Raw genomic sequence first — 23,612 nt, 5'->3', positions numbered from 1 at the left:
CTGATTTGATTTGAAGTTTAATTTTAGTGACAAAATCAAAAATAACAGTATTGAAAGGAAGTAAAGTCTTCAACAACCCTGGATCTTCATCAGTGTGTTAAATACCTCACAGAGTGTTTCTTTGTGAGTGAATATAATCTCTGTAGCTACAAAATTATGGGATTATCATTTCAAAAGAATATAAATAATTGTGAATGTAAATGCATTGATAACGACAACCCTCATCCTAGAATATTTAATAATCATTCTACTGTAATGAGTAGAAAACGTGGAACAGGATGACAGTGTTTCCTTTCTCTAATAGAACTACTGGATTGCACTGTTAGGTTACCGTACAGCTGCACAGTGAACTGTATCTACTGTTGACCTTTAACTATTTAACCAGCATTACATGGAAGTGATCTGCTAAACTGTATATTCGCATTCTCACTTTGGTTTTCATTTTCACACAAATCAATGCAGGTCACGTGTAATGAAAAGGTTCGGTCCACCTCAGATTATTTGTTTATTCCTATTTCAATTAATGTAAACTAGAGGGGACATATTTCATGTGAAAGAGCTAAATATGGGCGAACAGGTAAACAAAAAGCATCCTGAAACCAAAGCAAAGTGATGCTGTATGCTCACACTCATTCCTCTCATGTGGTCATTCATGCTGATAAAGTGTCATAAATGATATACTGTATCTACATTCTACTCATTCAGATTGCTGGTGCTGCACAGTCATAACTAAGAGAGCATAACAAATAAGGCAAAGCCAAAATTTTCCTCATTATGTTTTAGTGCTGCAGCTCTGGTCACGGACACTCTCATGTGGCCTTATAGGGGCTCACTAATGTCTTCCTCCATCATTTAGGCTTAAGAAAAGCACAACACTACTGTATGACAGTCTCTATTGCTTACACTCCACTCCACCACACAGACACAGCTGCACCGGCAACCACGTAACAGTTTATCAATCCGTCTGTGCATAATGTCTCTGTGGCCCTCCGTCAGTATCCCAGAAGTCCACTGTGGTGACCAGAATTTGGTTTGTCATGTGAGGAGATCTAGAACAGGTTCTCAGGCATGGCAGTGTAACTGAGTGGACGTCCTCTCTGTCCCTCCAACAGTCAGCCTCTGGCTCTACTAATGGCAGATTTCAACAGACGCCGTGTTTTTAAAACAGTCGGGCCTGTTTCTTTAGCTCATTCCTCTTCCATAGAGCCAGCCGGTCAAAGTCTTCCATGGTCATACCAAACACTTGGACGAACTCATCTGGGGACAAGTGGCGCTGAGAAAAAAAGAGACAAAGAGATAATGCAAAGTTATCACATTTGACCACATTGCAACATTATCAATTAAGTCCCACATTTCACTATTACATACTAGTATTACTAAAGGCTGCTGTTCTTTTTAACAGGGCATATCCATCGTCATGTTTCTGGACATTTTGACATTAATGGTGTAAAGATGAGTGAGTTCAATGATTCACACGGTTTAACTGTTGTTAGATCATTGAATAGGCACTTATCATCACACATTTGTACCAAATACATTGACTGGTAGAGGCCTACTAAACCTACTAGTAGCTTCAGGAGGCCGTCATGGTAACTTGTGGTTAACGTTGTAATAGTCACAGTTTGGTTGGTTTAGGCACCAAAACTACTTGGTTAGTTTCAGGTAAAGCTCACACTTTGGATTCAAATATGTACATTATTTACATAAATTGCATTATATAACTGATGTACCTATGTCATGTAATTAATGTTACTTGAAAACATTACGTAAGTTAACTTACAAACTTAAAATGAATTCCCATACGCAGAATGAAAACAACAAACAGAGTATATTAGAATGAACAAATTATTTAGGATTTGCAACCTCACATATCAGCACCTGACCATAATTTAAGAAAATCAAATTTAAAGAAAATATGACAGAACAGTTAATTGAGCATTCCCTTTAAATACTCAAAAACTTTGTTTGATAGTTTGGCAGACCTTAAAGGTGAGAGAGGCTCTGACAGCAGAGTGCATTTTAGTATTTTTAATCTCATTGTTTCAGCTCTGCTTTATAACTGGAGTAGAGAGAATCTCCTCTCAGCACAGTTAAAACTAGCATCTCATTCATAATTTACCTCCAGTCTGGCTCTGTCTGCATCTTTGGGCAGCCTGTTGCGCCCTCTGGTGGTGACAATGAGCGATTCATAGGGGTAAATCTGCAGGGAGGGAGCGGCAACCTTGCTTAGAAACAATTCAGACACCTTCTGGGATTATTCAACATACAGACCACCTCACGTGAAATGAATTCTTTAAAAAAGTGGTTGTATTAAGGCCTTACCTTGTATTCAGCTGGGAGAAAAGAGAAATAATTAGGTCAGTAAAATGAAAAAAACTAAAACTTAATTAATTGCTTGAATTTAATGAGGGGTAGGTGTTGTAAATTCATAGTAAATTACCTCTGCTTCCCCAGTTGACCTCGCTGCCACTGTCGTACTGGTACTGATAGCAATCTGCACTCTGAGGCTGCAGGTACAGAGAAGGACTTCAGGTTAACATAAGGAGGGAGCGTTGTGAATTTCCAAACAAAACAAGCCTAATAAAACAGGCGGAAGATGAAAAAAGCCATAATATGATGTATAATATAACATGAAAACTAAGCTTCTAATCATGTTCACTGGGGTCTCACCCGCTGGATGCCGTTGCGTCCATATCCTGGTAATGATGCTGACTTACAAACAAAATCTAGAAAACAGAAAAAAAAGCCGCAAAATATTATCCAAGGCAACAGCCTCTTGGAATTACAGTTCTTTTCATGCAGTGTGGAACATTAAAATCAAATAGCAGTCCCTGGTCTGTGCCAGAAGATGGCGCACATGACTAAACAGAAAATACCTAAAGTTCCAGATGTGTGCACGATTCTTAGGCTTGGTTAAAGAACCCAGCACAAACATATCATTTACCGACCGATACCAGCTTCCACTGAAAAACTTTTAAACAGCTACTATTTAAATAAACCACAACCAGACAATTTACAGTAAAAGCTGCAATTAAAGAAAATAAGGATGAACTCACCGCTATCAGTGCTGTACTGAGACCGGGGAGCTGTGAAACAAACAGATCATACAATTACATGACATCTCACCTAGTGCAAATGTTTTTTTTTTTATAAATTCTTCAAAAGAAATTCAGTAAAATTTGCTGTGGATAGTTGGCAGCCACCTAGTTAGAGGCTTAACAAAGAAACTGAAAAGGAGCAAGTTGGGAACGCATCAAGCCCCGGGAGGAACACAAAACATCAAAGGGGCAATAAGGCAGAAAGAGGCCAGGCAACAGTCAGAGAAGACGGGGTGAGGGTGGGGGGGGGGGGGGGATAATCATTTATAAAACCACACACACCAGCATAAAAACTCACTGCACACTTCGCCATCTAATCGCACAACACGGCTTGCATGGTTACAAGCCTTTGTTGCTTCTCAACCAGTTCCATTCAGTTGAGCCCCCTCCCATTTGAGAGGCAGCTTTAATGAGAGATCTTACTGCTCATAAATAAAACAGCTTGTGGGACACCAGCTGTGAGAGCGCGAGAGTGAGATAGATACACAGATAGATGGATGGATAGATAGAGATATAGCAGAGTAGAATATAGAGAGTGATCCCTGCAGAGTGAGAAGCAGAACAAATCTGTAAGCAAGGTGAAGAGGAAGTAGTTTTATAGAGATAAAGGCAGGCTGCTGTCTGGATGTGAGAGGCTAAAACAACAATCCCCAACACGCTGGCTGACAATTGAACCTTGACCCTTACAAAGCGAAAGAACTCTGGTAGCATCAGCTCTGACTTAATCACATCTGGCATTTCTGCACACCTGGCTGACCCCTCTGTTTTCAGTGGCTTGAGATGTTCAGAATCAGTGTGATAAGATATCCACACAACAATGACAGGCCACATCTGCTGCTGCTGCTGTTGCTGCTGGCCTACCGCAGGTTTAGCAGCAGCTGTTAAGCTCACTCATCATCTTTCCATCTCAAAAACCCACCCAGCCTGCAGCGGCCATGACCCTCAGTGACCTGCGTCAGCCACGACCTGACTCCCCTCGCCTCAAACCCAATGACAGCACATATTGAGGCTCATAAAAAGCCCTCGTAGCAACATATATGATCACATGGCTGTACACGGACATACAGTCGGGAGACGCAGGCATCTATGAACTTGCAGAAACAGAGAACAACAGACAAAAGAGGGCGATGCATTGTGGGGGGTTGGGGGTGCAGGGTGGATCCTTACAGCCGTTGATGGTGTTGTTGTATGCCGTGGTGCCGTAGCCTGTAGTGTTCAGTGTTTCCTTGCTCCCACTACGAGAATTCCTCGCACTGCCCCAGGGGTCGTTGTCATAGGAACCAGATCTGGCTTTCATCTCCTCCTTTAGGATCATCCTCCCGATGCCACTCCCAATCTGAGAGGAGAGAGCGAGTAGGGGGAAGAAAAATGAAAGACATAATTTAATGTACAGCAAAGATCGTGAGAGAAGCAAGTAAAGTAAAGGACGGTAGTTAAAGTGTCATATCATGAAGAGTGCATTATTTATGGGTGTTTTGAGAAGGGAACTTATTTTAATATGATGCTGAAGAAAGAGAGAGAGAAAATAATGAAGCTCTTACTCTTTGAAGACCGTGGCTCCAACTCTCTTCATCTCCCCCCGTTGAGAAGCGTCTTCTTGGCGTCCGATAGGCTGAGAGAGAAATGAGATAAAAGGGATTCCTATGTATGAATATAGAGCTCAGAGAGGAACAGAAGTGGGTGAATAAATATGACAACACGGTTACAAAATGAAGTGCGCTGCTCTGTCTGTGTTTGGTTCAGTCCTAACAAGTGAAATGACCGTGTGTCCTACCCTTTGGGGAGCTGGTGTATGGGTAATAGTCAGACTCTGACACGGCGTATGGCTCTGGAGAGAAGGTGGACAGTCTCGACGATCTGAGGATATCCTCGCTTGTCCTGCTTTTGGTGGCTGCGTCCACGTGATTGTCTGTGAAGAAATGGATCAAGTTAAGAAAGACAAGATAAAAAAAAAAAAAAAAAAAAAAAAAAAAAAAGAGAGAGAAGGAACCATCTCTGAGTTTGACATTTTGAAAAAAATAAACTTACATTTTCCCCCCCAAAGACTTAGGTGAGACATTTTAAACCACTGTAGGCTCAGTATGAGTCTGGAGTTATTACATGGTTAGCTTAGCCTAGCGTAAAGGCTTGTTATCATTTCCAAGTATTAACAAGCCTCTAGTTTTTCTGTACATCAAACAAACACGGCTGTGTTCCAGATGGCTTACTTCCCTTAGTTCACTACAATACTCTTACATTTTAGTACACTTACTTGCGTAGTACTTAAATTTTGACAGGGTAGTGTTGCCTCGAACTGTACACTGCCGTTCTGCACATACCGGAAATAACAGTAACATTTGAATGCATCACCTGCCAACATAACTACCGGCTTTAATAGTTTTACCCAGAAATGAATGTGTTTTTGTGCTTTCTGTTTAGTGCACCCAATAAAAACACTAAAGCTTGTCAAACAAAAGTATGTTGGTGCTTCATGAACCCTTGTGTGAGGTGTTGTGCAACAGCTGCAGCTTCCTCAGATGCATTTATTTAAAAATTCTGTATGTCAGTGGTCCCTCCCTTTCGCTACGTAGCCAAGATGGCGACTGTTGAGTGTGGATAGTGTCCGGTGTTTCACACTCAGTTTTTTGGACCGTTTTGAGTTCATCATCCGGGTACTTGTAGTGCACTGCCTGTTTCTATAAATGACAGTTTGAACGCACTTAGTTACTCAAAATGGTGAGTGTTCGTACATAAGTATCCCATTTGGAACACATCTGAGATCGAATGTCTGAAGCTGAACTACCTCTTAACTTTAATAAGGACCTTTACATCCAGAGTGTAAAAACAAAAAAGTCGTTTATATCTGCAGAGACCCCTGGCTGCCTAATAACCATGACAAGGCCACACAAATACATTGTTGAATGGATTAAACAAACGTTTTAATTTGTTAGCTTTGGCAGTGTCAGTGGATTTATTTCCTTTTTAAAGAGCTACCGTTTTCCCTTTGCTCCTTCTTGTTTCTTTTGCCAAGCTGAGGCAGCTATCTCCAGGCTTCATATTGAACCGTACTTCATACGATTGGTATTGATCTTCTCATCTTGCTCTCAGTGAGAGTGAATTTCCCAACATGTCAAGCTATTGCTTTAAGACAGCGCGCAGTAGTGCACTAAGGAAAGCATATTAATAAATATTACAAAGATGCACGGTGAGAGAGTGCATTGACACTACAAAATTACAGTCATCATATGCACCATTCCTGTCAGAGGAGATCAATATTTCAGCCAACAGTGGGAGAATAACTTGCAGTAAAGTAAGTTCAGTTACTGCTCAGCCCGAGGCACGCAGTCATTTTGTGAGCATCACGAGGTGATGATATTGATGCCATTCTGAATTAAAGCACAGTCAATGGAAGTCAATGGGGGTGGCATGCAGTGTAATGTTGCATAGATTGCTCTTGGCCATTAGCCATGCCGGCCCCAATCCATGATCCATCGAATTCCTATGTACATGATGCATGACACCAATGGCAGACATATTCATCTTTGCGACGCACACGTTCGACCCAACTAAACAGCGAGCGCCACACACACACACACACACACACACACACACACACACACACACACACACACACACACACACACACACACACACACACACACACACAGACAGATATTCAGACAAATGTTAGACAGCAGATTGAAACTTCTATCAGAGGAAGTATGGCTCTATAATACTGACATGGGATGACAAATACTAAAAGAGAGACACATACATACACACACAGATATATACATTATCTATCTACTGAAAGTGAGTGAAACAGCGAAAGGAGGGAGATACTTACGGTGGCAAGGTCACCGGGTAAAGAGGAGCAGAACGTGGAGGGAAGTGAATAAAAGTGATTGGATGCAATAAAAAAGAGGTGAAAAGAAAAAGGAAACATTATTGGAGCATCCCAGAGGGAGATGAGAGACTGAGGGCTTTGCTGCCAACACGGAGCACAAGGACAAAGCCCCGCCCTCCCCCCAAATAAATAAATAAAAAATACGTAATAATAATAATAATAATAATAATAATAATAATAATGATAATAATGATAAACTAGGCTTTTTGATACAGCCTCGCTTCCATTCAGGTAGCAAACTTGTTAACTGATTAGTAAATAACTGGCCACTGGAGCACAAAGCAACTAAACTACAAGTGTCTGCTGCGGCTTTAGATTTATATCAGTGGTGTTTAGTGCTGAAACAAGAGAAAATGATGTTCAGTAGCTATTTAGGAAGACATAAAGCACAAGAAAGATCAATAGGACTGAAGCGGATGTGTGTGTTGAATGTCAGCGTCCTAACAAGCTCTTTTAAACTTGCTATGTGCCGACATGCCCATTACTTTCTTAATCATGTGCAGAAATGTGACTGTACATGGAAACATCATGGCCAGTGATGTACTAATCTTTATAGCTGAGACCCACAGAAGGAAGAAAGAGTCTTTACATAGGTCGACACTGTTCACTAAGTAACCCACACATACAGAACAGAGAAGCATGCACAACAACAAACGATTCTCAATCAAGAGATCGTGCATCTTGTGACTCAGCTGAAAAACCGCTCGGAGTGCAATGGGACGAGGGGAGAGGGAATATTTTTCTTATGCATACTCAAGCACGCTTTCCAGATGGCTGGAGTGCATTAAGTTTAATGCCTCGTAAAAAGAGGCAAAAAATGTTGTCTTGTGTTAACCGCGCCGCCATTCTATTTGACTGAGCAACAAGTTGAATCCACACCATTAAGAAATAAGAATTCCTCCCTCACATGCTCCATCTGTCTTCTACAATTAAATAAACCACTTTGTCCCTTCAAAACACAATCACAGTAACATCTCCAGAAACTGACCACTGGCTAACGGGGCAAGGCAGAGTGAATACAAAAAAAACAAACAAACAAAAAATCCACAGCAAATATAAATTATTGTTATCATGCAGTTTTTGCTCTGTGCTCTTTTCTATTCTGGTGAAATGTGTGTCCTCAACACTTGTCACGCCTGAGCAACCTTCACTTCATTCATGGCCCGTTTCAGCTCAATTAGCCATCGAGAACCTGTCGGGAACTGCACGCAGACGCAGGCATACGTATATGCTTGTGGCATGCACATGAAAACCTTCTTTTACATTCAGCTAATGCCACTAACAAGTCGGACTGATGCTTTTACTCAGTTGTGAAACAAGCTGTGTTCATCAAACTCTATTTCCTTTGTGGTTTTCTCCTTCACTAAATCAATCTTTTTCATTCATCTGTTTTTGTTTGTGAGGGCTTGGTTTTATTGATAACTGGAACATCAATACTAATCAATGCTAAATTATGAGGGGCTGTTGAGGAACATCAATAGGTCAGTAGGAACATCTACACCACAGCATGACTAAACTGACAGGAGGACAGGCAGGCTAAGGCGGGGCTAACTGCACTGTACCCGTTCTCTTATAGATGGGAGGCTTCCTGTAGATGCTGGGATCCCCTGTGGCTGAGGAGAGAAAGAGGAGATGAAGAGGTGAAACATGGAGGAGTAAAGGTGGAGAGGATCTGAATTGCTGGTGGGATGACGGGGCGGGAGAAGGAGGAAGAGGTAGGAGGGATGGTTGTAAAGGAAGGATAAGATGCAGTATGAAGGGGAAGAATATGCCAGAGCGATTATGTGTTGTATAAAAACACAACTTAGTCACATTTTCACACACCCTCATTCCCAAAGAACTGAACACCACCTTTCTGAATGACTTGGGTTAGTGAGTAATGGCTGATGAAATCTTCTCTGCGAAGTACAAAAAATAAAAAATCAATGAGTATTGTGAATAGTGCAATGAGAAGATGAGGAGTCCTACCTGGTACATGAAAGTGTTTAGGGGGCTGGTTTGTGGTGGGTGTGCTTGACTGCCCCTCTTGGCCGTAATAAGGTGAACTCCTGCCACTCTCAGAGCCTGCAGCCAGCCACAGCCAATCACAGCAAAGGAAACATGAGCATGAAGGAAGGCCTCGACTCATGCAGATGAAAACTAAACAGCTCCAAGTTTTGATCGAAGTACAAAGTGACACTGAGAAACTTATCCACTTGTGTAATGACGAAGGTTATTGACTTGTCAACAGTGCAGCAAACTTCCTACGACAATGATTAGTGTCACTGCACATGTGTAAGAGTTAAATGAAATGAGAGCCGAGGAGCAACTGTAGCAAATGAGACAGCCGAAGAAATGACATCTATAACTCTTATGTGACCACTAATATTATATTAGTTGTTGTAACTATGATAGTGGTAATGACAAACAGATGGAAAGGAGCAATTTGATCTCTATTAAAGGAATAGTCTGACATTTTGGGAAATACAGTTATGCACTTTTTGTTAGTTGAGACCACTGATGTCTTTGAACCAGGCCACTACCAGCCCCTCAAATACAAATATTAAAACATAATTATGTGTTTAATTTGTACAAAAAAACAGTGTAACAGTGACCGGACTATTTCTTAGATGGAAGTAAGAACTTCCTGAAGTCTCCATTGGTTGACTGGTAACTTCAGAGGCACTAACAGGTGGATTTTGTTTCCTTCATATTGAGCTTGGCTAGTTGTTTCCTGTCTTTATACCAAGCTAAGCCAACCAGGTACTGGTGGTAGCTTCATATTCAGCAGAGACAGTGTGGGAATCGAATCGATCTTCTCATCGCACACTCAGCATGGACGCAAATAAGGGTATTTCCTAAAATGTTGCTCTATTCCTTCACCTCAGCAGAAAATGAATCAACAGACTAACTCTAAACACTTGGTTTATTAGCAGACAACTGGGATTGAATGCCAGCTATCTATCTACCTACCAGGGTAGCCGTAGTGCTGTGGAGAGCGAGGCATGATGGGTGACATGCCTTGACGACTATACGTCGGCGAGTCGATGTAACCTGGACTGGAGCACTGCCTCTGCTTTGTATCCAGGCTGTCGTAGTCCTACAAAGACAAAGGTGGGGAGTTTAGTGAAAGAAGAGCAACAAGGAGACAAATAGCTTAGTGACAGGCCAAACTGACAACACTTTGCTTGCTTGAACTCGTCCTGAATGCTCCGCTGCTTACATTAGAAGGAAGAATGCTTACCTGAGAATAGGGGGAGAGTGTCCCGAGTGACTGCAGGATCAGTGGAGACAGAAAAGTTTACATTTAGACTGGAGGAGTAAGTAAGTGATGGACAAACAGTATTTTATTCAAATAAGCTTATTGGTCTAAGGCCCACTAGATGACACGTCTTTCATTTTTTCTGTACATAAACCTAAATGTAAAAACATCAAGCTGTGTGGTTTTATGGGGTGTTATTTATTGGTTGTGTCTGCTAATAAGTTCCTTTTTGCTTCAATTTTGGACAGACAGTCTGTTTCCGGTCTTTAGGCTGAGTTAATCGCCAGCTTGCTCCATCTTCAAAATGAGCAGGCAGATATAAGAGTGCCATCGTTCTTCTTATCTACAGTAAATCTTGGCAAGAACGCTATATTTCCCAAAATGTCCAACTAATTCTGTAAGCATCATGCTTAAGACATTTACCAGGCAGTAAACAGATTACACTGAAAAATACCCACAATTAAAAACAAATATTGATTAGAAATACTTATTTATATATTTTTACAGTGAACAAAGACCCCCTTGCAAAATTGACAGCATACTTCAAGAAACAGGAAGTGATGCACACTTGTAAAATGAGCTCTTAAAATGGCTTTTCAATTACATTTTTCATTCAGTTTTTCTATGTTTTAAATTCCAATTCACATGATCAAAATAATCAAAACAAATACCAACACATTTCTGAATATTATATAAAAAAAAATGACCAAAAAAAAAAGAAGTCTAATGAAGACACACGCTTTAGTTCTTCCTGAAAGTAGACGCTCGGCCTGGAGTGTGCGGCAGTAGTACCTCCCCATAGCTGTAAGTGTCTAGCCTGTCATCAAAGGTGTATCTGTGGTATGGCTGGTATGAGGAGGATATGAGGTCAGGCTGTTGGACCCCGTATATGGCCTTGACCTTTGGCAGGGCAGCTAGGTCCTTATAATCTAGGATCTCAGTCTCCACTCTGGCCTGGAGAGAGGACACACATACACCCAGCACAGAAAGAGACAACAGCAACGGGACCCCACATCAAACCACATGGATGATGCACAATTACAAAGAAGAATGGCAACTCCAGTGGTGATAGCGAGTACATCGTGCAGCAGGTGAGAGGAGTGAGGGGCAGCTAGAGCTGATGAAGCACATACGAGTACGTGCACACTGCACAACCTGACAGCACTGGAAGTTGTTGACCTTCAGAAGCTCAGCGTATGGGAGACAGAAAACAGAGAGAGAGAGGAGGAGGAGTGGAGACAGTATGGACTACAAGCGTGCTTACATTGCATTTCTCCCTCATCCATCACCTTAAACAGAAAGGTCATTGATTATGAGACCAGAGCAGAGCAGGGCTGAGTACAGAGTGGAGACTCCTGCTTGCATGCAGACAAACTTTGACATGCTAATACTGCCCTCATACAGCAACACATGTGTGTATATACATACATGTATATCTATATACATGTATATCTATATACATGTATATTTAAACATATATTGATAAAGCACATCAATATTATATTGATCTTTATGAGAAAACAATGGGGCAAAATGAACAAGCCAATAATGGTGTGTGCTGGTGTTTTTTCTTGTTGTTCATATTATAACAGCAAGTTTTTTAACTAAACTCTCCCTTCTTTTCAGCACCTGCTACACTATTAAAGACAGCAGAGGTGAGGACACAGACAAGGGAACTGGCCAAGGGAGTGAGCAGCCTCTCGTATTGGTGCTTAATCATTCAAGCCTTTGGGTGGTGCTTGTGTTTCTGGTGTAGCAAATGTGCTTTTAGGGTAAGTTCAGTGGCAGCGGCGGCCAAAAGTGACTAAAAGCTGCAGAGTCAGCGGTTCCTTACACATATAACTCTACTGGGAGAGCCGATGGAGGAGCCCGGCGGAGAGATGGAGGTCTCTGACAGGCGTCTGTGCTGTGAGGTACAATCAGACGACAAGCGAGAGTAGAGAGGGGAAAAATACACACAGTGAGAAAATGACATTTTTCATTTTATTGGAACACTTGTATTTCAAAGTTTGGCTCACCCGGAGTCTCCTCTCGGCCCTCGCCGCCTGCTTGCATAATGGGTGCCACACGTCACATCCTGAAGACCAAGAGAAAGAGAGAAGAGAGAGAGGTGTTGGGTGTTCCCACATGCCTTGCATTCATCAACAATGGCAAGCATACTCTACAGTATGTGTGTCTTTATGCCAGTGTGAGTATGTAGTTGCCTTGAGTTTTACCTGTCAGGTACATTTCCTCTCCCTCTTTGAACATCATGTTGCAGCGGGCACAGCGAGCGCAGGCTGGATGGTAGTGTTTCCCTCCCGCCTGTAAGGAAGGGAAGAGGTGTGACTGAACATAAATTATCATCATAAAGAGTTTCACAGGTTCAGGGCTAATCTACAAATTGCACCCCCACCTTGAGCGGGTCATTGTCTCCATATGTTTTCCACTGTGTATCATCTGACCAACAATGGCCTCATACAGCATAACGACATTATCGGACAGCCTGTAGCTGTTTCATCAGCACGCAGCAATCACATGCCAGCCACCACCCATTCTTCCCCACTCATGCCATAATTAGAGCAAAGTTCACTGTAGTTCAGTCACATGAAGAAAAGTGTGTGTATGTGTGAGTACAATACAGAAAGAAAGAGGGTGGCCATGTAAGTGAAGGACACACCAGTGTGAAACATGCCCTTGGACATTCGGAGCGCCCTGAGGGAACACATCCAAACACATGGCGTAGGTGAAACGGACACATAAAATGATGCAGTTCACGGTCCTAATGTTCCTCACATGTGTCTCTGCGGCGCTGATGGCTGAGGCGTGGCCCCGTCCCGTTACCTCTGCCTTCCCTGACACACCATTAGAGAATTTCTATTTATAGAAGCACTGCTGACAAGGAGACCTGAAGTGTGTCAACTGAACACACCCAGCATGCATGTTTAAGTGAGGTGTCATTTTATATTATTTTTTATGTTGCACTGACTTTTTCCTGCTCTTCATGAAGCAGATACTTCTATGTGATGTGCCGGAAATCAGTACGACTGCACAGCATGGTTCTTAATTGTATCTGAGCTGCATCTTAACTGATACCCGCCCTGTCTCTAGCTGCTCAGGTTACCGTGAAAGGAAAGCCAGAAGAGGATGCAGCATTTCCGTCTCCTGCTTTCCGAGCAGCAGAGCGTTTGCCATCTGTGGTCATACGGTATCAGTTCAAGCAACTGCTGTTACAATTTCTAATGAGAACCCCCCCCTCCCCCATTCTCTCCGGTGGCATTAATAGGCTGCTAAATTTATTGCTGAACTGAGATGTGAAGTGAAACCACAGAAAGGAAGGTTTTATGATCCTCAGTCTGCCACTTCCTCTCTTTATTTCTCCCCTTCTCCATCCTCTACAAAAACCAGTCATTAAACTAACAACCTCTGGCTCTGCAAAAGTTGGATGGAAGAAGTGCCCTGTGGAAGCAGCCTAATGGATCACACACACTGACACACAGAGGTAAGACTAGGTTGTTGACAAAGGATAGCAGAGAAATAATTACAGCAAAGGTGTCTCCAAGATTAGAATAAAATTACACTTTGAAACAAATATAATGATGACTTTTTGGCATCTATTAAAGTGCCTGGATGGAGCTCAGAAGTTTTTTGTTATCCTGAATGGACTCGTGTCTGCATGTCAACATACTAAATTCTGTCCATTAGGCTTTGTGGGAGTCAGATCAGTTGCATGCAGCATCTTAAAGAAGCACATCATTACGCTATTAAATATTGACAAGAGAAAAGAATGAATACACGCAAGCACACACACACACACACACACACACACACACACACACACACACACACACACACACACACACACACACACACACACACATGTTCACAGAACAAATGAGATAGACATAGAGGGAAAAGAAAGAGAGAGATGTGCAGCTAGAAGCTGACATGTCCCCATGTCTATAAATAGCCCAGAGAGGCTGACAGTCAGGAACAAAGCACTTTACACCAGCCATTCTGACAAGCAAAGGAGCACAGGGACAACAGGGCCCGTAAGTGTGTGTGTGTGTGTGTGTGTGTGTGTGTGTGTGTGTGTGTGTGTGTGTGTGTGTGTGTGTGTGTGTGTGTGTGTGTGTGTGTGTGTGTGTGTGTGTTTATCTGCGTGTCTGTGTCTGACAAAGTTTTACTACAACTGATTCCTTTCCACAGGTCCCAGCAGACAGAAGACACCCTCCAGAGAGTCTTCCAAAACATTTAATTAGCATCTTTCATAATTTGTAACCCTTCTCTCTCCCTTCATTACTTTCCCTTCACTTCTTTCTTAAACCCATCTCCATCTGTCCACCTCATCTCCTTTTCCTCCTTGACTCCTTCTTCCATCTTACATAAAAACGGCCTCGATGTAAAAGCACAAATGTGCATTTTTATCACTGCAGATTTTGCTTTCTGTGTCTCTCCTTCTTCCATCCTTTCCCTTCACTCTACCCCCAGATCTTTTTATAACTCCCTTTTCCTCTCCGCTTCTTACACAATGTTAGGATTCACTTGAGCTTAACAGAGGTAGGCCTGTGTTCTGCTCAGCTTCAAGAAGAAGCAGTGAAAAAGTTGGACCAGGCTAACACCCTTGAATTTGTTTTGGTTTTGTAAAGCAGAACAACATTTCTTATTGTCCCTCAATCTGAAATCACTCACTCCCTGAAGCACAGCGAGGCTTAAATGGAGCTGAGGATAAAATGTGACTGCTCAATTCTGATCATGCTGATTACACTCAGTTACCACAATCAACTCCCAATTTGGATTTCTGTATTGCTGCAGCAAAGTCTCCGCTGGCATCATGTAGTTGTTGAAATCTGGTCCCGTTCTCACCTCCAGAACTCTTCCACTGATGTATCTGCTGCAGGTCTCACATTTCACCCCATACTGGGCGTGGTAATCTGCCTCACAGTACGGCACTCCATCCCTGCAACATAGAAAATAGAAAAGAAACTGCTGTAGTGTATCAAATGCAGGGTCTCGTTGTAAATGTTTTAAAATGTTGTTCCTCTTAACACACTCACTTGCTGATGTACTCTCCAGTGAGGACCATGTTGCAGGTCCGACATCTGAAGCAGCTGACGTGCCACTGCTTCTCCAGAGCCAGAAGAGACTGACCCTGCTTGATCTCGGCTCCACATCCGGCACAGTCTGGAGAAGAGGAGCACGAATAAAAGAGAGAAGGAGGACGGGGAAGAGAGACAGATAGAGAGGAAGAGGAAAGGGTTGTGGAGATGGGAGGAAAAGTAAGAAATAGATAAAGGCAAAGTGAGCCCAAGGTGGAACTTGACATCTTTTAACATTTACTCTGCTGTTATCAGTGTAGTTTTCTACGCCTTTGGCACAGCCATGCTTTTAATAAACAGCAGCACTAATGTGAAATGTTGTAGACCTGTGCTGTCTCAACTGTAAGCACTGTTAAATTTGATTGAACACAGGCAGGAAGCAAATATCATTAAATAGCTCCAGGGCTAAAAGACTTGCATAAAAGCCCTCTCACATGAGACATCTTAAGATCTCTATCTGCCTCTTTTTCTCACACACAAAAACACTGTGTACACACAATACTGAACATTATGTTTCCCTCTGAAAGACACCACAGCAAGTGTTATTGACCATCACTAACTGGGCAAGAAAGACGAAGGACAGTCCGGAGACTGCAAATGATGCTTGGCGGCTGAGTGTCAAAAAGCTGCACAAAGGTCAGCCCTCCATTTGTTTCTATTTGGAAGACATTTGGCTTAGCTTAACCTTTTCTGACCCGGTCCGCTGCCCCTGAGAGAAGCTCGCAAGTCACCAGGGACCGCTCCACTCTGCCTTGTCAGCCAAGACAAACTATGTTTTGCAGTGAAAAAGTGCAGTGGATTGAGTCTGGCTTCTGCAGTCCAAATAAATCTTAACTGTCATTTGGTGGTGATAGTGCTGAGTGTAAAGTGCCATTATTTCAGACTATTAGTGTGCACAGCTGATTTTCTACTGAGTCACTGTGCAGTTCCCATTTTAGCCTTTGAATGAAAAAGGTATTGGATCGTTTGCAATTGTGACAAGAAATGGTTGGATATGGTTACATACATATTCACACTAAATGAAGGAGGAAAGGAACTGTTGTTGTTTTTGCTCCACTTTCATCTGTGATGTCAGAGCAGGTGTTTTTATCATCTGTCAAAAGCAACATATGACATCAATATTTGCGGCAGATGTGCAAAATATTTGGAAGTTTAAGCCTCAGTGCTGCATTCTGGGAAATACGTTTATAGAGTTCAGGCCATAACTGTTTGGACAGTTAAATATCTTTAACTGGTAAACACTGACGTGGGCCTATTACTGTCTTTTACAGGGGTTTTCTTTTATTTGAGTTATATGGACTCTATATAAAGATATACAGGGTTGCTTCTTGCAGCCTTTTTCTCTTTATTTATGAAATATCGTCAAGAGGCGCACGGGGAATAGAGGGAGACAGTGATGACATGCCACAAAGCTCCTTGACAGACCAGGGACGCTGGGTTTACGTGGTCCACACTTAGCCCCTCTGACACTGTGATGCCCCCAATATAAACTTTATGATTTTGAAGGAAGTATTTCTGATCTCAACTGTAGTCAACTGAGCATTGTTAAGTTGAGCCATTGCACACTGGCACACGATTTGCAGATGTACTCCATTAAGTAAGGTTTTTTATCCATAATGAACCATTTACATGAGGCATTTACATTCTTTTCTTATAAACCTTTAAAAAAACCTAAATGTATTTTTTGAATTCATTTTTGATTGAGATAAAGGTCGTCCTTATCCTGGCAAACTACATTTGTCATTTGTGCATATAGGCCTATTAGCAAACTTCAACAAATATTACCTTCCATCAGGTTATTTCAATTCCTGGTTTTTGCATTTTCTCTTCAAATAATTACTTTGTATTTGGCAAATGTATATATACCACAATAAGTATATATTTACCAACCACTAAATATCCTCCTCGTTTCACAAAACGAGGCAGTGCATTACAGTTAGCGTCCCGTCTCACACGCTGCATCCTCACAAGACGTATGTACCTGGGGAGCTTTTTGGATTTTATTCACCTGAATGGAGCGAACTGGGGGAGACAGTTATTAACTGTCTCTCCACCATCTGTTATTACAGAGCAACCAGTGAGCAGCAGCCTGCTGTCTGTATGCCACACTTAACAAATGATTCACTGTCAGTCAATATGGCTCTCGTATGTGCCTAATTTGTCATTTTCTTGCTTTATGCTACAAAAAAATGTGACGCTCGTCCTTCATAAACTGCACGTCTAATAACACTCAGAACATCCAGGTCATTATTTACATAAGTAAACAACTTTATAGTACATGTGTGAATGGGCATGAATACATAAATATTCCCAGCATGTTTAGCATTGACAGTAATGAAGGATGTGTCTGTTTGTGTTGCATAATTCTCAGCTGGCAGATCAACACGACAGGTTGGACCACCGCTTTGACAGGCTCTTGATTTAGCTAAATGAGCTAAATGGGCTTCATGGACACATCGCATTAGAGTCAGCGCATTGTAGCGCCTGGTGGCCCTAAACCAAACGGACAGAGCGAGGCGGACGCCGGACTTACGACTGGGCCCGTGGATCTTGATTGGTTCATTTGACTTGACAAGTGTGTGGGAGCACTGCTGGCACACACAGTCCTTTCCACTGAACGTCACCCTATCTCCGATTGGGAAGGGTTTACTGAGGAAGAAAAAAAAAGCAGTGAGAGTATTAGAAAGCAGAGCACGAATGGAGATAAAATGCCTGCGGCGATTCTGAGTGTTTACATCTAAGTGTACTGTACGCATAGATATAACAAATGGTTGCTGGCAGGAACATGATTGGTAAACAGACAGGCCATAATCCTGCTGACACAAGCTAAATGCAGTCTGACTTCCTCTGTGAACCTGAAAATACATTTGCAAACAGTTGTGGTGACGGGTTAATAGGACGTTGATTGCTGCGGGAGCACCTGGCTGCTCTGTGATTAAGGAGGTGATAATGTGACGCTGCCACAGGCTTCTGAAAGGAAAACTGGCTCTCTCAGTGAGAATATAAACTTATTAGGGAGACTGTGTGGAGTGCATACTGATCTAAAGTGCCTATTTCTTTCTCAGTCTACCCATCCAGTTCGTCCTGCCTAGTTCACTCCCCACACAGCTGGTGCCACCAGCTCACTGTTTTCTTCATGGCTTTAAAGCTTCAATACAATCCAGAGTAAAAACACACACACACACACACAAACACACACACACACACACACACACACACACACACACACACACACACACACACACACACACACACTCACACACACACACACACACACACACACACACACACACACACACACACACACACACACACACACACACACACATGCTGACAGGCAGAGAACATGACAACAAGACAGAACCTATGGAATCAAATTCACCACATCACGATGCACTGTTTTGACTGCCTTTCCTCTCCTTTTCGAGGAGTAAGATTGATTTATTTGCGACAAGGGAGGATACGAGAATGAATGGGGAGCTAAAAGGCTTAAGGAAGGCTGTTTAAAAGACATAGACAGCAGTAATCCTTTTACTCCCCCGCCACGGCCTAGAGCCGGAGCCAAGGCCCAGAGGGAGGCTTGAGTCTCCAGCAGAGCTCGCAGTCAGCACTCGAGTGCAGTACATCCATGTAGTCACTTAGAGACGTTCAGAGGCAAGCCTGTATACGCCACTCTGGAATGCGTGTGCTTCCAGGGAAGTAGGAGGGTTTTACAACTGCTTCTGTCTGACTATGTGTAAGTGTGCACTTATTATATTCAAAGATGGACAACATCCATACATAAATACGGACAGGATGTACTAGTGAGCAGAACAGATGAGCCAGCAGAGACATGTCAGCATACAAAGTATTGCTATAAAAGCCCAGGTATGAAAACTGATAATGTGTTTTATTCATTTAGAGTTTATATATTTTAATTTTACCCCTCAACTGGTCCCAAGTTTAAACATCTGTTCTTAAACTCAGACCATTTTAGTAATTTTAATTTAACTGACAAGCGACGTTGAGTAGAAAGCTAAACAAAGCTACAGCAGTCTGATTCTGAATGAAACACGAAGCCCGTTTTAAAAGTTTGGATCTGTGTCTCGCTCCAAGGCTGATCCTGCTCCATGTACTGTATTGCGTGTCTGACCACACCAGTCACAGTGTACAGTCCACGTTAAGTACGAGAAATGCTGTGATGGTGCAGAAAAGAGTCCGAGCCTGTGTTTGACCTTGTCTTTACCTGTGTGTTGCTCTCACTCCCTCAAGACACTCTTGCCTTGTCAGCCTTTCTCGGCGCTTTAAAAATTTACTCTGTTTACATATTTAATGCACGTTTTTTTTTCCTTCTTCTATGTTTTTTCAAACCAGCCCAAAAAGTAAAGCTATTTCTGGCTTTAGCGATATACCCTCTGGGTTTGATCACCGCCGCTTTAAAAAAAATAGTACTACAGAAAGGTGAATCTGCCTTCATTAGAGCTGATGACAAAGAGAAAGAGGGATGATGATGAAAGCATACAGGAAGATGATGCGATGTGGATGATGATTAAGAACAGGAAGATGATGACGGGAATAATGAGAATGATGAAGAGGAGCAAGAGAGAGGGGGGAGTGTCGAGAGAAAGAAAGGAGCGGAGGATGAAGAGGAAAGAAAAGGGAGTAGAAGAAAGAACTGTGTGCAATGTGACAAGGGGCAGACGGAGCACGAAAGAAGAGATTCACCCTCCTTCGGCTTCTTGCTGTCTCTTCAGTGGACTCCACACACACACACACACACACACACACACACACACACACACACACACACACACACACACACACACACACACACACACACACACACACACACACACAGAGACATCCCTGTCACTGCCTGGACCGCTCTGCTCACTGTCTCTGGCCAGTTGGTCTCAGTTGAGTCTTTTTGTTGCCCACAAGTTCTGGGCATGACCTCGTGTTTATCAGCCAATGTCAAGCAGCAACCCGACAGGAGACAATCACCACTCTACCAAAGACCACTCTTATGGAAAACTCATAACACATCAAAACAGACAGGAAAGGAGGGAGAGCTACAGAGAGATGGATGTAGCATGCATTTATCTGCATATTCAGAATGAAATATGGTGTCGACGAGAGTGAAATGGCCAAACAAAAAGAGGACATGAGCCAACAGTGATGCTGACTCTTCGCAACGGAGGAGCTTAACATGAACACTAATGGAGGTCAGAAGAGAGATGGCCTACTTTTCCTAAATCTAACAGTGTGAAATGGCAGGTCAGATCTCTTATTGGAATTGCGTCTCGACTGAGAACAGTGACAGACTGCTTGAGCTCTCCAATCAGACGTTTGTTGGCTTCATAAGCAGATTGGCTTTAATTTCTTAACGTGCCATGATGAAATTAGTCACCTTGCTGTTTCCTAGCTTTAAAGCTGCAACTTGTGCTGTGTCATTTCAAGGAAGGATTGCTGTATCATGAAGCAAAAAATAGTGAGTCACAGGAGTGAAGTAAAAAAGTCATATCTCTTATTCAGCGCCTCCAAAATCCGTCTCTCGTTCTCCATCCTCTCCTCTATCGTACCGTTCTCTTATAGACGACTAATGAATCCTCACAGAATAGATACAAAACACTTCAGACAAACAAGTTACATCATGTGCACAGAACACACACATTTACTGTACAGTATATACAGAATATACAGTATATACAGTATATGCAGTATATACAGAATATACAGAATATACAGAATTTACAGTATATACAGAATATACAGTAGCAGGCTGAATGTTCCTACGTGGCAACACTGTTAATTACTTTATTTTGAAATTTCAAGATAATCAAGGGTAATGTAATAAACAATAGTTTCATGCTAAATGGATTAAATAACTGTGATATAATAGTCACACGTAATGACACACCTGCCAATTGTTATTATCACGATTTTAGTGTCTTTCAGATTGTTGTTTTGGCCCTTAACTTCACTGTTTTGTTTTTTCATCTCCCCACTCTGATTGATACTGTTTCCAGTTGGCATTGGCATTTTTTACTGTTTTGTTTTATTTTTTATTTTTTAAAGGCTCAGATAATTACTTCCACAGCAAACAGACAGAATAAGTGGCTAGCACTAGAGCATTAGAGGCTGAAGAGATCCTTTGTCATTTTGAATTAGAAAACAGTTAAAAGGGAAGTCAATATGAGACTTAAATGCTGTGTTTAAAGGTTGTTGTGCTGTCCCCAAGTGGCCACAATATTTGGTCAATACGGGATTAATTACCTGGCAGATAAAGATACTTGTATTTGCCAGGTTGCAAAGCACAATCGGAGCTTCGCGATAGTTCACGTAGGCACAGAATCGGTCATAGATAGTGACGAGCCCTTATTGTCCAATCGTTCACAACTTCAGTCTGTTACTCTCAAGTAGCATGTTTTACAACTGAGACAGCATTCATTCATTCAGCCTGCTCTTCATAACAGCCTGTGACAGATCAGCTGATCATCGCCCCCATTTCCTCAACCTCGTCCCGCATTATGAAAAATATTGTTCTCTTTGTTTGCATTGTGTTCATTCATTCAAATGTTGTGAATCTCAGGCTGTGCTGGGGGGTTTGTGAGCTCATGGACGATCTGTGTCACGCTTGCTCAGATTGTTCCAGAGCATCGCTCGAGCAGAGTCATCGCTAAACACAAACATTTCTGTCATAAATGGTTGAACCCGATGTTGTGTCCTGCCTGATCTTCAAGTATATGTTTAAGTTTTCTTCACATGGGCAGACCGTATGTTTTAATAGATCTATGTATATAGGAGAATGACTGATATGTGTTTTGTGAAGGTGCATGCATACCTGCAGACGCTGCAGACAAAGCACTTGGGGTGGTACGTGCGTCCAAGAGCAGAGACCACTTCTCCTGTGATGAAGCTGTCACAGCGGTCACAGCGTGTACCGTACAAACGCTGATAGTCTGCTGTACAGATGTACTCGCCCTTCTTCTGGAAGAAGCCAGATCGTGCCAGATCACAGTTACACACTGTGGAGAGAAAGAGAGAGTGGACCACTCGGTAAAACATTAAAGTATATGGATTATGTGGATATACTATTTTGGGCTTTTCATTTTCTATCATGTGCTCTTCAAATCCAATCCAATAATATAACACTCAGCAGTATTGAGTCGTATTTTTCTCTGTTTTGTTCCAGTACCTACACTTGTGTGTCGTGTTTTTTCCCGTCTGAACTCCCTGCTTTTTACCTGTGTGTGCATGTGGGCTTACTTGTGCTGTGTGTATGTTTGTTTTCACACATGGCTGCTCTGGAAGTTATTCGGTTCCAGACAGTGGTGAGCCAATTTGCTCTGATGGGAATATAATGATATAATCAGTGGAAAAGTCATTTTGCGCTAAACAATGTGAAGAGGCAGAGAAAACAACGAACCGCAAGTTCCCAGCATCATCAGAACATCGACAACAGAGTCATTACATACCAGCGGCAAAGACACAGAAATCACTTGTGGTGTATGCACACGGTGAGTGTGTAGCATCTGCGTCTCCATATTGTGTATTCAAAGGTGACAATATGTGGTACAGCCCTTTTCCATGTGACTGAGAGGCGATTCCAAGGGGTGTAACAGTATAGCTAAGAGTGGCGTGTTCACAGATCAGTGGCCTGTGTGGTTGCTGGTCTCTGGTTTCTCTCAGTGTGTGTGGTTTAACAACAGGAAGGGCTGACAGTTAGTGCAACCTGTGCTTGGAAAAAAAAAAAGTGCTATATGACCTGACAAAAATGGCAACGGTCACCATGTCTCCAGAGTTTCACTTGTTTACACGTATACATTTTGAAAAAAATGTTGTTTTACACGAGTGAGAAATTCTTGAAACCCACATAAACCTGTAGTGCTGAACTTCACCCTCTACTTTGGGCATCAGAGCCTTGACCCATTGATTACTCCCCTGCTGTGACACTAGCACTGTAATTATTATAGAGCTACAATTATCACGTAAGTGCAACCATCATGTAACAGCTCAGCTGGTAATGACACATGCACCAACCCACCAGCTCTGCCCAGTAGAAGATAGGGGACAAATAGAAGGAACACTTCAACATTTTATGAAGCAAGCAAACATTTAGATTATTACGGATTAGCTAAACAGTGGAAACAGGAGGACATGACAAGTCAGGCTCTCTGGTAAACCATCTTCCTACTTGCACCTTCTATGGTCATGTTATGTCTTGGTTGCGTTTTTTGCATTAAAGCCTATATATTTTGGTGGGGAGCAGCTACCTGACAAACAGCAGAGGCTCCATGAAGTTATTCTTCTCAGTCTTTATGCTAAGC

At 42.3% G+C, this 23,612-nt stretch overlaps 1 protein-coding gene across 1 annotated transcript in view; it reads right to left on the bottom strand.

Moving 5' to 3' along the window:
- Nucleotides 1-23,612, bottom strand: part of ablim3 (actin binding LIM protein family, member 3) — a 42,361-nt gene continuing 18,749 nt past the window's right edge. Inside the window, exons 3-23 of the mRNA XM_069171053.1 lie at nucleotides 22,127-22,310; nucleotides 17,837-17,952; nucleotides 15,262-15,388; nucleotides 15,071-15,164; nucleotides 12,442-12,529; nucleotides 12,244-12,302; nucleotides 12,060-12,131; nucleotides 11,018-11,179; nucleotides 10,208-10,237; nucleotides 9,937-10,063; nucleotides 8,953-9,048; nucleotides 8,547-8,597; nucleotides 4,873-4,989; nucleotides 4,640-4,710; nucleotides 4,266-4,434; nucleotides 3,057-3,086; nucleotides 2,671-2,726; nucleotides 2,441-2,507; nucleotides 2,323-2,333; nucleotides 2,120-2,200; nucleotides 1-1,273 (exon numbers count right to left, since the gene is read on the bottom strand). Of these exons, the coding sequence (XP_069027154.1) occupies nucleotides 1,160-1,273; nucleotides 2,120-2,200; nucleotides 2,323-2,333; nucleotides 2,441-2,507; nucleotides 2,671-2,726; nucleotides 3,057-3,086; nucleotides 4,266-4,434; nucleotides 4,640-4,710; nucleotides 4,873-4,989; nucleotides 8,547-8,597; nucleotides 8,953-9,048; nucleotides 9,937-10,063; nucleotides 10,208-10,237; nucleotides 11,018-11,179; nucleotides 12,060-12,131; nucleotides 12,244-12,302; nucleotides 12,442-12,529; nucleotides 15,071-15,164; nucleotides 15,262-15,388; nucleotides 17,837-17,952; nucleotides 22,127-22,310 (1,922 nt within the window). The 3' untranslated portion in view covers nucleotides 1-1,159. The remainder of the gene's footprint in view (nucleotides 1,274-2,119; nucleotides 2,201-2,322; nucleotides 2,334-2,440; nucleotides 2,508-2,670; nucleotides 2,727-3,056; nucleotides 3,087-4,265; nucleotides 4,435-4,639; nucleotides 4,711-4,872; nucleotides 4,990-8,546; nucleotides 8,598-8,952; nucleotides 9,049-9,936; nucleotides 10,064-10,207; nucleotides 10,238-11,017; nucleotides 11,180-12,059; nucleotides 12,132-12,243; nucleotides 12,303-12,441; nucleotides 12,530-15,070; nucleotides 15,165-15,261; nucleotides 15,389-17,836; nucleotides 17,953-22,126; nucleotides 22,311-23,612) is intronic.

Source organism: Embiotoca jacksoni, unplaced genomic scaffold (genome assembly GCF_022577435.1).
Source record: "Embiotoca jacksoni isolate LCO1_2020_lvr unplaced genomic scaffold, fEmbJac1.0.p SCAF_5, whole genome shotgun sequence".
NCBI lineage: Eukaryota > Metazoa > Chordata > Actinopteri > Embiotocidae > Embiotoca > Embiotoca jacksoni.
Note: the sequence above shows the minus strand (reverse complement) of the source record. Positions and strands in the feature narration are given on the sequence as shown.